The sequence below is a fragment of the Conger conger genome, chromosome 8 (genome assembly GCF_963514075.1).
Source record: "Conger conger chromosome 8, fConCon1.1, whole genome shotgun sequence".
Lineage (NCBI taxonomy): Eukaryota > Metazoa > Chordata > Actinopteri > Anguilliformes > Congridae > Conger > Conger conger.
In genome coordinates, this window is record NC_083767.1 from 13,807,257 (window position 1) to 13,818,958 (window position 11,702).

Genomic DNA, 11,702 nt, shown 5'->3' on the forward strand with positions numbered 1-11,702 from the left:
AACCTCTGAATCAAAGGGGTGACGTGTAACAAAAACCGCTTTTGTGTTCTTCCTTTTTAATAGTTTTTTTGTAGCAGCTTCAAGCTGAACTTTTAGTCACTTTGAGCCACTTTTAGAATTGGGCAGCCATTTTAGAAGCATTCATAACGGCACTGGAGCTAGAAAAAGAATACAGCTGGCTCACTGTCGGAAGATCTCAGGCTTTTGATTTGAGTTTTTAGCAAGACACAGTTCGACTAATTTACATCGGTCCTTAAACTATTTCATGGCAAAGACCGCTGATAAGGACAGCACTTTTCTTTGATCAATATATTATTTAATTCGTGGCTCAGAGAAACACATTGGCATTTCTGTACAAATACCAGCTGGTGTTCTTTCCTTTGTAAGCAATGCCTCAAACTGGCTTGTGACTTTCAAACCATTTCAAAAGAGATCATTCTGACAAACACAAAGGATGATGCATACTGATAGATAGGTTGTTAATTATATAACATCAGATCAGACATTATTAACTTGCGATTGGTTTAATTGACTTTGCTTCTCAGGTAACAAGGTATTTAAGGTGCTATTTGAAACTGTCAACATGCTCGAGGTGGCTAGACCATTGACCCATACTCTCATTCATGTCAAAGTTAATGTTGTTTTCCCTTCATTTCTGAAGTGTTAAAAAAATGTATCGTTTACAAATTATTTAATGAAAGTATTGATGCACAGAGAACCTTCTTCATAAGTACCTAGGGTAGGGGTGGGGATGCAATAGTTAAGAGGTCAACTACAAGACCTAAAAATAGTCACATCAGCAACTGTATATATGTTTACACACACTATTATTTTCTGAGAATATGACCCTCAGAGATTTCAGTATCATGGCATAGTCCATTCCCGTATGTACCACCAAATTATTTGTCAGATTTTAACTGCAGGCATTCATCATAAGGTTACTGCCAGAAAGTTGTAGCTTCAGACGCAACATGAGAAACTCACAGAAATGAAAAGATGCCCAGATTGTTCCGGAACAGGCCAGCTTGGAGAGGTGCAGGGTTCAGTCGTACAGTCAGCAGTGCGGTGCGTGTGTGTTGGGCGGCCAGGGAAGGGGGGGGGGGGGGGTAGAGTTTTGGTTCTGCGGGCGGTTAGCCCTGCGAGCCTAGCGTGGCACAGCAGCTCTTTGTTCAGGAAACGCCTCACGGGCAGAGGAAGGGAACCATGAGGAGCTCCAGCTGAGAGAGGGCAGAATGTTCCTCCCATGATGCTGTGCAGCAGCGCTCTCTTCCCCCGTTATTTACATCAGGGATAAAGCAGTGGGAGAGGAGGACTGAGTCTGTTTGAATGAGTGTGTGTATGTGTTCATCTGTGTGTGCGTGTGTGTGTGTGTGTCTGTGAGAGTGTGTGTGAGTGTGTGTGAGTGTGTGTGCATGTCTGTGTGTTTGTGTGAGTCTGTGTGTTTGTGTGTTTTATCTGTGAGTTTGTATGTGTGTCTGTGTGTGCATTTGTCTGTGTGTGTGTCTGCGCGTGAGTGCGTGTGTGTCTGTGAGAGTGTGTGAATGTGTGCATCTGTGTGAGTGCATGTGTTTGTGAGAGTGTGTGTGTATGTGCGTGTGTATGTGAGTGTTTGTGTGTGTGTGTTTGTGTGTATGTCTGAGTGCATGTGTGTTTGTGAGAGTGTGTGTGTGTGCGTTTGTCTATGTGAGTGTTTTTGTGTGCGTGTGTCTATGTGAAAGTGTTTGTGTGTGTCTGTGTGAGTGCATGTGTGTTTGTGAGTGTGTGTGAGTGTGTTTATGAGAGTGTGTGTGCTAGAGAGAGAGAGAAGGGAAAGAGGAGCCCAATGGGATTAAGAGGCGGATGAGGTGACGGAGAGTTCCTGGAGGTGTCCTGCACCAGCTGTTGCACTTCCTGGTAGAGAGGCGGGGCCAGGCAGGGTCCCCACACACCATGCAGTTGTGTGAGCTTTCTCTAGAAACCCATCACTCACCAGACCAGCATAAGATGCCCCTAAAGGTAAGAGTTTTAACTACTATTTCAGACACCTGAAAATGGTCACAAATCTGCCATATTGTTCGATAGGTGATTGTGTCAAGCATTACTTTTGACGATGAGAAATTGTCAATGCCAACCGAAATTGAATCATATCAGTTCATACTGTTTATAAAGTGCGCTATTTTTTAATTAAAATCTGAAAGGGCTGTAACAGTTGGCCTGCTGTGTTGTTGAATTACCCGTCGTTCTTAAAATTAGATTTGTTAACTTCTCCGAAGGATTTCTTTTCAGGGCCCACGGCAAATATCAGGGCCTGCTGGTTATAATCCGATCCTTCGAAAAGATAAATAATATAAAAGTGAGCGGATCGTACAGCGATGCGATTCGAGTCGATATTTACATTCCCTTTGTGTCTGCCACTCTACAGGGGCGCCCATTAAGCGAGCCAGTGTCAGCCTTCTGAGAGAAATAAAAACATTTGACCTCAGCACCTGCCCAGTGCACATGATAATAACCACTAGAAATGATTCACCCATATTTCAATTACCTCCACATCCCAACAGGCTGCATCAGAGAAAATAATTTTCAGATCCATAGTTTGGATTTTGTTAAGTTGTTAAGTATCAGCGGTCACCTTCAGCCTTCCTGGGGCATGACAGACAAACAGATTTCCACAGGAATCCTCTCACTGTGCATATCACTAGGGTCACCTAAACCTCAGTTTGCATGTGGACATACAGTATCGATGAGCTTGCATGTATGTCTATATCTGTTTATATACATGTTTGTGTGTCCACTAATTATTACTTATGTTTTCCTGTGCATGGATGCGTGTGTCCCTATGTTTGTGTGTGCAAATGGGCAATGCATGTCATGAATGTCTGGGTGTGTATGAACATGCTTGTGTGTGAGTGTGTGCATATGTATTTGCACATGTGCCTGTGTGTGTGTGTGTGTGTGTGTGTATGTATTTGCACATGTGTCTGTGTGTCTGTGTGTGTGCCTGTGTGTGTGTGTGTGTGTGTGTGTGTCTGTGTGTGTGCCTGTGTGTGTGTGTGTGTGTGTGTGTGTGTATGGGCATGTGCGTCTCTGTGCTTGAATGTCCTGTTCACACACGTGTGGGCTCTCAGGTGATGAAGGTCGTCTCTGAGATGCTCCTGCTCTTCGTGGTCACCTCCCTCAGCCCCCTCCTCCCTGCCTGGGCCTTCTCCCAGGGCGCCAAGCCCTCCTCCTGCCTGTCCATGGAGCCGGGGCACATCCGTGCCCAGCCCCAGGACCCCCAGCATAGCCACGTCACCCTGCAGACCACCGCAACCTCCTACCTCCCTGGGGACACTCTCTCAGGTGGGCCTCACCGTCCAAAGCAGACCTGGGCCAAATACATCTGCACTTCAATTCAAACAACGGATGTTTTTGGATTCAAATCCTTTTTTGTGCTCGATTGATCTTGCCTGGTGTGATTGGGGTGTCAATAGCTCAGGACGGTTGCCATTTCTATCCTGCCCTGGGTGTGTTGAAGTGTCCCTGACCAAGACACCTAACCCGCAATTGCTCCTGACGAGCTGCTTGGCTTACATGACAGCCAATCACCATTAGTGTGTGAATGGGTGAATGAAAAGCATCAATTGTACAGCGCTTTGGATAAAGACGCAATATGTACAGCGCTTTGGATAAAGGCGCTATATAAATGCGTACCATTAATTCAGCCAACCAAGAGATCCAGAAGGCAGGCTTTGTACATTGTGACAGTATTTCATTGGTTCAAATACACCAGAGAAACTCAGTAAAGCTTAAGAAAGGATTTGAATCCAAAACAATGACATATTTTACCCAGGTCTGGTCAACAGAAGGGATCCTGAAATCTGCCCCTCAGTAGTGCTGCAGTAGTCCTGCCTGATCATCCATAGTCCAGTAATGGCACTGATTGGCCTGAGATTACACTCATCTGGAGCATCAGGTTTAAATTAGCCCCTGATTAGAGGGGAGGGCTCAAAACCAGCAGTTCTACTCCCGAGGGCCGGATTTGAGTATCTCTGGTCTCCTGCATATGTAGAGGAGGTGCTCCTGTTGAGCAGGAGTGCGGTCAAACATGACCACAACACAACTACAATGAGACCACAATAGAACCAGGTTGATGAGAACCAATCGTGAACCAAATATATGTCCCCATTTGTTTGCAAAAAGAAAAAATGACTTTTGGTCATTAATACTGTTTAACAAGCCTTCCACAACTCTAAACCTGGGTTATCGTCCCGTCCAAGAACTGTGGTTGGAGCAAACCACCTCACTTCCCAATTCCTTACCCTGCAGGGCACCTCAGGTAATGGTTACTGGTTCTGAACACACAGATCAGAATTGCTGTTTCAGCATAAAGGACCTTTCATTTTTTTCTTTAAAGACCACATTGTCGCCTTTAAATTATGATATTTTTGTCTTCTCTCATTGCAATAAATCGGGCATCCTTCACAAAGCTTACAGCTAGAACAAAGACAAATACACAAGTGAAGGCCATCTCCCTCTCTGTGTCCTTCCAAACGCCCTTGTACTCAGCAGTTTACATTGTATATTACTTATAGCAGCATGAATAAAACTACACAAAAATCCATATGAATAGCAGTAATAATTTGTCTATTAGTAAAACAGTAGCAACATAATTAGAGCATAAACAACAAAAGGATAATATATAATTCTGGCATATAAAGATAGACTTGGTCCAACTGCTACAGAAGCATTTCCTGTGTGGAACATTTGTATTGTGAATGGTGCACTTCGCATAACAGCTAAATGTTTTCAAATTATAAGCAAATCCCATAAGTTGGACACAACACAGCTCCAGCGATTACTAGGCAGTGAATTCAATGACTCGTGTACTTCAGCTTAAACAGCCAGCGCAATGAATATAAGCTTACGTTGCTCTGAAGTAATTAGTCTCTAACAACGTTTCACGTCGGCCATGATAGATAATATGGAGTGTAACTGGCATTTGACCAGCTTGTTAATGGAATTGCTTGTGTGTGTTTTGCTGTTCCACTGCGCTGCACTTTCTGAAGAGGAGTCATTCTGGGTGACCCACGTACCATAGAAGGCTGCTGTGTCCAATTAGGCGTCTTTGTGTCGGGACTGTGACATTAGCAAAATGGCAGGAAAGATGACAGGAGCGCATCACACCCGAGTGCACACTGCAGGTCCCGCTCCGCGCTGACACGCAGGCTCCAGAGAGAGGAAGAAAGGGAGGTGGGAGAACAACAACGCACGCACGGGAACAAAGAGGCCGGGTTTGGCAGCGCTCATTCACTGTGTACAGTGGATGAGACTATTTTGTATGCTAATGTCTCCCCCTGTACTCTCCATTTTGGCTCTCGTTGGCAGGAGCGTGTCATTTTGATGGCGAAAGATACCCAACCCTATTCCTGGAGGAACACAGTGTATTCTGGGGTTTGTTTTCACCTGTAAAAAATCTGAAATAAATACATAATCCAGGACGTCTGTGCAACTGTGCAATTCATTGCTTTAATTGATTCATTAAGTTATGAGAAACTACAGAACCCAGTATTCCCTGCAGCCCCAGCAGAACACATGCAGAGGCCTGACAAAGAGGGTACAGAGGTGGAGGAAGTAGCAGTAGCGGTCTGGCTTCCTGTTTCCTCAGTGGCGATAAGGAGGGCACTGTGATGACGGGAGTCATGGTAACGGTCTGGCTTCCTGTTTCCTCAGTGGCGTTGAGGAAGGTACATTGGTAACAGGAGTCATGGTAACGGTCTGGCTTCCTGTTTCCTCAGTGGCGATGAGGAGGCTACAGTGGTAATGGTCTGGCTTCCTGTTTCCTCAGTGGCAGTACGGAGCACCAGAGACTTCATGGGCTTCCTGTTGCAGGCCCGCACCGTGCGAGACGACCACATCGTGGGCACCTTCGTCCTGGTCCCGCCCGGCTCCCGGACGCTGCGCTGCCTTGACGCGGGAGACACGGTCACGCACTCCGACAAACTGCTCAAGAGGAACCTGTCCTTCGTCTGGAGGGCCCCGGACAGGCCCCTGGGGGACGTGCGCTTCCTGTAAGAGCCCTGGCTGGCACTGAGAGACACGCACCACGTGTAGGGCCAGGTCTAAATCACTCACAGGGGACCTGTTAGCATGGCACAGTGCCCACTGCTGAAGCAGCGCTGCTGTGTTAGCACAGACGTGTTTGTGTTACGCCCAGCACGCTTCGTCCTGTAGGAACAGGCCCGCATCTCAGTCCTTATTTTATCACCGCCTTCACCTCGACCTCTGTACATTTTAACTGGAGAATCAGTAAAGAGCTTGTAAATTTACTGCAAGTGTGGCCGTTCCCCTTTTTCTATTTCCCAAATGTGTCTGTGTAAATCAAAGGGATAGTAATCTTTATGGGATGAAGAGGAGCGGGATGAATATGTTATTAAAAAGATGCAGGTACCAGACGTGCGTTTTGTGCAAAAGTGATTGATGAAGTCTGGGCCACTTAACTCCATCTGAAGTACCACTGAGCTCTTATGAGCCGGGTTAGAAACTCACAGGAGAAAGCGTTTTGACCCAACAACTATCTCCGCAATGATGCATTTAACACTGAGTGGAATTTTATATTCATCCTCTTTCATTTTTGCCTTTCAAACCCACATATTGTAAAACCTTTTATAAGTAGTCTTTATTTGTTCTGCATGTAGCTGCGCGTGTTCTGGATATGAAGCGTATCAGATACCGGAGCTGGAAGATGGGAGGGACTTAAAATTAGACGTAGCCGTTTGATAAGTAGGATAAACAGAGGTGATAAGCTAAGATGAAAGCTCACCAAGGGTCTGTCTCTGCACAATTCTTCATGAATGGAGTTTATGTGGAAAATGTGACTATTTTCTGTATTTTGTCAAAAACATTTTGGCATCTCACTTCTTCAGCACCAACAGAGCTGTTCTGCCAAGTGGTGTGACTGGGAAGGTGAGGCACATGCGTGGCAATTTAAACGCACTGTTACCCATGTCTACCATGGCCTCTGCTCTCTCCTTTCCAGCATAACAGTGGTGCAGTCGTACTTTGTGTACTGGGCGCGCATCGAGTCCGACGTGGTGCATGATAGGACGGAGAACTCGATTGGAGACGGACTGGAAGCGCAGCCCGGACTGTGGGTGGACCCGGCTAACCACACCAGCTCAGGTACACACACCCTATGTTTAGATTTACATTTGTAATTTATCCTAAGCGGCTTACAGTTGATTAGACTAAGCAGGGGAAAATCCTCCCCTGGAGCAATGCAGGGTTAAGAGCCTTGCTCAAAGGCCCAACGGCTGTGCGGATCTTATTGTGGCTACACCGGGGATCGAACCAGCGACCTTGTGGGTCCCAGTCATGTACCTTAACCACTACGCTACAGCCCGCCCACCTATGTTGAGTATGGAGCTGGTCTGAACAGGTCAACCAGCTACCAGCTGTTTCAAAACCTAGCTTGAGCTGTTTTGTACCCTGATGCTGTCCTTCTGAAGCAGGCTTCCGGGACACAGCTCAAGGGTAAACCCACTCACAGCAGCTGCACCCCCGGCCCCCTCCGCTGGATCGGGGGGTAATAGGCATGCCTTGCACATAGCTGGCCCCGGACAGCCTCCCGGAGGCTAGCCAATGCAATAAACTCAATTAGGGGAGCTGGGTGCTGCACCCCGCCATCTGACGGATGTACAGCGCGTGTGTGGGGCAGGCCGGGGAGACATGGTGACAGGGACTGCCTTTCAGATTAAGACACGATTCCAATAAAAAAACGCCCATTCAATTAAAAATGACAGGCGCGACCGGCCACTTACGCCATACGTCACTCACAGGATTTTAACGAGAACAGGCAGCCAGCACGGTGTCCGTCGTAAGGCTGCAACATGTTTATGTTTCGTTATTCCATATGCACGGATAATGCCATTATGATAAATCATACGCCATTACGTCACTAGCTGTGAGTGACTGTGGTGCCCCATTAGAGTTTGTTTGATAACGGATTACCCTGCCCTTCCCTCTCTGCACCAGATGTTCTCGTTGCTAAAGGAACAGTAATTATTATAAAGCTCCGGTGTAAAAATGCTGACTTGGCATAAGAAGTTAATACTTTCTGCAGCTGCTGGTTCTGGGCCTTTCTTTCACAGCTAAACTGCACCGCGCAAACGCAGGGTCTCTATGGTTAAAGTCTTGAAATCAACGGAATAGGCGCACAACTGATTTGAGGTTCAGAGTGCTTTTTAAGTGCACAGTGGTCAACGTGATGAAGATGACTGTTTGGTTGGTGCTTTCATTGCGTAGTGGTGGACCTGTGTGAAAATAGTGGCCTACACAAACAGTTTAAAGCAGTTTCCCCCTCGTCCAGCCAAAAGTCATCAACAAAGCTGTGAAATGCTCACTCTGGTGGGACCTTTGGGTAATATCAGGTTCAGTCTCCAGATCCTTTTATATGAGGTGACTGGGATACATTTGGTTTTGGGGTGTGATGCAAATTAACTATGAAATATCTGTTGACAAGATATCAGACTCTCCCATGCCGGCTGACAGCTATTCTCACACTCCCAACAACCGGGTCCTTCTCATGAAACAATGCTTGAAGTCTGCATAAGTGTGAGTGAGTGAGTGAGTGAGTGAGTGAGTGAGTGAGTGAGTGAGTGAGTGAGTGAGTGAGTGAGTGAGTGAGTGAGTGAGTGAGTGAGTGAGTGAGTGAGTGAGTGAGTGAGTGAGTGAGTGAGTGAGTGAGTGAGTGAGTGAGTGAGTGAGTGAGTGAGTGTGTGTGTGTTGTGTGAGTGAGTGAGTGAGTGAGTGTGTGAGTGTGTGTGAGTGAGTTAGTGAGTGACTGAGTGACTGAGTGAGTGAGTGAGTGTGTGAGTGTGTGAGTATGTGAGTACAGGGCCAGGTTGATCAAATGCCTTTATATGAATTGTATTGTACAGGGCCAGGTTGATCAAATTGTACAGGGCCAGATTAATCAAATGCCTTTATATGAATTGTATTTTATCAGTAATAATGTCTTGAAATAAGACCAAAGAGGAAAATGCCTATTGCATTAAAATGAGTGAACAAAACATCAGCTTCCTAAACCAGTCATCATAGAAAATGGGCTTTGTAAGTTTCCTTGACTAGAGGAAACTTCCAAATGTAAATTGTAAATAACCAATCTTAAACATTAGGTTAATAAAACATTTGCTCATATTCTCCACAGCTGAGCTCAGTGAGGGGTTCTCTAGTGGGGGCCAGCAGAGAGAGGAGGACCCTGGCATCAGATCCACCCTCCCCACAGCCTCCACAGGGGGTCCCACTGCCCCAGCCACACCCCCAGCCCTGGGAACCTCCACTCTGCCCCTGGACCAGGCCCAGACCACGTAAGCCCTCCACAACCTCCTGCTCACACCGCCAGAAGGGAGTCAGGGGTAAAGGCACCTTGGACTGCTCTCATAATTTTAACCCAGTCATAAATCTAACCCAGGGAATGTGTTTGGTTGGACAGACTAGGTGCTGACCAATCGGCCACTGCAGTCCTTGGCATCATCTCTAAACAGCACATTCAATTAAAAGTACAGCTGCTTTTGCTGTGTTTCTGCTGAAAGTACAGCTGCTTTTGATGTTTTCCGGTGTGTTCCAGGGCTAACAGCCAGAGGCCCAGCGGTGCACCTGAGCCTTGCCTGCACTGTGAACAGGAAGGACAGGTAAGGCATCAGAGAACCTCCACCTTAGGCTTCCACTAATGGACTTCAATAGCGCTGTACTACGTGTGCCCACTTACTGAGACCATGCTGTATAAAACAGACATCTTTATGTCCTTATAAAGTTATCAGCCAGCAAACAGGCTGGGTAGAAGTACATACATGCTGATTTATAGAGATGGCAAATAATGATTGGAATGATAAATATGAGAGTACGTTTAAATTTTTTGAAAATACGTATCGTTTGTTTGTTGTTTGTTTGTTTCTATATATCAAATACAGCAGAGCGCCATCTGTTGGAAACTGCAGCCTCATTTCAGATATGGAGTGACTAATTGGGAAATTAAGTGTCAGGATTATAAGATGTTTGTGTGTGTACGTGTGTGTGTGTGTGCGCGTGGTGCAGGGAATGTGTCAGTGCTATTCAAAAGGCATCTGAATAACAGCAGCTGTGTGTAGCTTAAAGAACATTGTCCATCATGTGGGCCTTAGCTTTGAGCTATTGGCGTTTGTCACTGAATGACAAATCAATACTTGGGGCCTCTCACAGTATCTAATATGATTTCTCCTGACGCAGCATACCACAGTCATATGCATCATTTCTCCCCTCCCCCACCAGGCTGTGCACTGAAAGCTGTTCGCCTCTGTTTGCATGTAAGCAGAGCCACAGCCCCAGTGCTTTATGAACCACAAGCTCAGTTAATCAGGGTCAGGCATTTTGTGTCACTAAAGTTGCTTCTTAAATGTCCTTCTTCAAGACTGCCATATTGATTCAGTGCTCCAGATTCCTTCTCTAACCCTGCATGGCCCGGCGATGCGATTCTGATTAAAACAGTGCAGGTCTTGGGTTAGGCGCCCTCTTGTGGCCAAATGTCACTTTTTTTTTTTTTTGGCTTTGAACAGAACATGCCAGGTTTTTTTTTGGGTTGCCTGTCTATATTTTGTTTAATTTTATGGGAGGTGTAACCCTTTGGCAGCGTTATTAGCTTGTCACAGCCGACCTCTCCTTGAGCCGGCGAGCTGCCCGTTTCTGGGAGAGGCCCAACGCAGGCCTGCATACCTCTGCTCGACACCCTGGAGCTGGGCCTCTTCCAGAGGCTGCTTGGCCGGCTTCCACACAAACAGAGGAACAGAAGCATTCCACACCTGGGTCTCTCCTTATCTGAACACTACTGAGCACCTGGTACACTCTCACACCCCCTCCGGGGTGAAAATGTGTTTCCACAGATCTCGGTCAGTCCAGGTCCTGAGGAATCCTCCCCACTGACGACCAGGGCCGAGACCCCGGCCGAGACCCCGGCCGAGACCCCAGAGGAGCCCAGGCGGAGCCCGCTGTCGGCCCCCGACCCCCAGACCGAGGCGCCCCCCTCTTCCCCTCACCCCGAACCATCCCCCGCCCCTCGCCGCTCTCCCCTGGACCCCGGGACCCAGACGACGCCCCAGCCGACCCCCGCCCCCGGGTCCCGGGTGCTGCAGAAGGGCGTGGTCGCACGGAACCTCTCCCGGGGGGCCGACACGGGGCCGGCCGGGGAGGGAGGGGCCGGGGGGAAGGGGGAAGGGGAGGCTCCGGGGCCAGGAGGGACCCAGAGGACCGCCCTGGAAGTGGGGGTGCTGTTGGGGTGTTCGGCCGGGCTGGGCATGGTGCTAGCGGTGGGGCTCAGGTACCTGCACAGCCAGTACTGCCACAAGCGCACGGCCGTGTCCCTCAGCGAGCATGATGGGAACATCATCCACGTGCACGACAGCGGCGAGCTGGTGCAGATCCGCAAGATCCGACAGAACAGCTTCGTCCTGCTGCAGGCCGAGTACAACGTCATGACCCCACCGGGGAACTGAGCGCATGGGAGCACGACGGACACTCACTCACTCACTCACTCACTCACTCACTCACTCACTCACTCACTCACTCACTCACTCACTCACTCACTCACTCACTCACTCACTCACTCACTCACTCACTCACTCACTCACTCACTCACTCACTCACAATCACACACATACACACTTATGCACAATCACACACATACACACTCACTGACTCACTGACACATACTTATG

The 11,702-nt window shown here is 47.8% G+C and overlaps 1 protein-coding gene across 1 annotated transcript; it reads left to right on the forward strand.

The window, feature by feature from the left end:
• Positions 1–1,983: 1,983 nt before the first annotated feature.
• Positions 1,984–11,641, forward strand: LOC133135139 (reelin domain-containing protein 1-like). The gene is made up of 7 exons (XM_061251930.1): positions 1,984–1,995; positions 3,105–3,318; positions 5,804–6,026; positions 6,995–7,137; positions 9,164–9,323; positions 9,584–9,647; positions 10,872–11,641. The coding sequence occupies exons 1-7, from the start codon at positions 1,984–1,986 to the stop codon at positions 11,478–11,480; spliced, it is 1,425 nt and encodes a 474-aa protein (XP_061107914.1). The 3' UTR covers positions 11,481–11,641.
• Positions 11,642–11,702: the final 61 nt, after the last annotated feature.

Coding starts and splice junctions, on each gene's coding strand:
- LOC133135139 (XM_061251930.1), top strand. Junction 7,138..9,163: donor GGCTAACCACACCAGCTCAG/GTACACACACCC, acceptor TATTCTCCACAG/CTGAGCTCAGTGAGGGGTTC. Junction 9,648..10,871: donor ACTGTGAACAGGAAGGACAG/GTAAGGCATCAG, acceptor GTGTTTCCACAG/ATCTCGGTCAGTCCAGGTCC.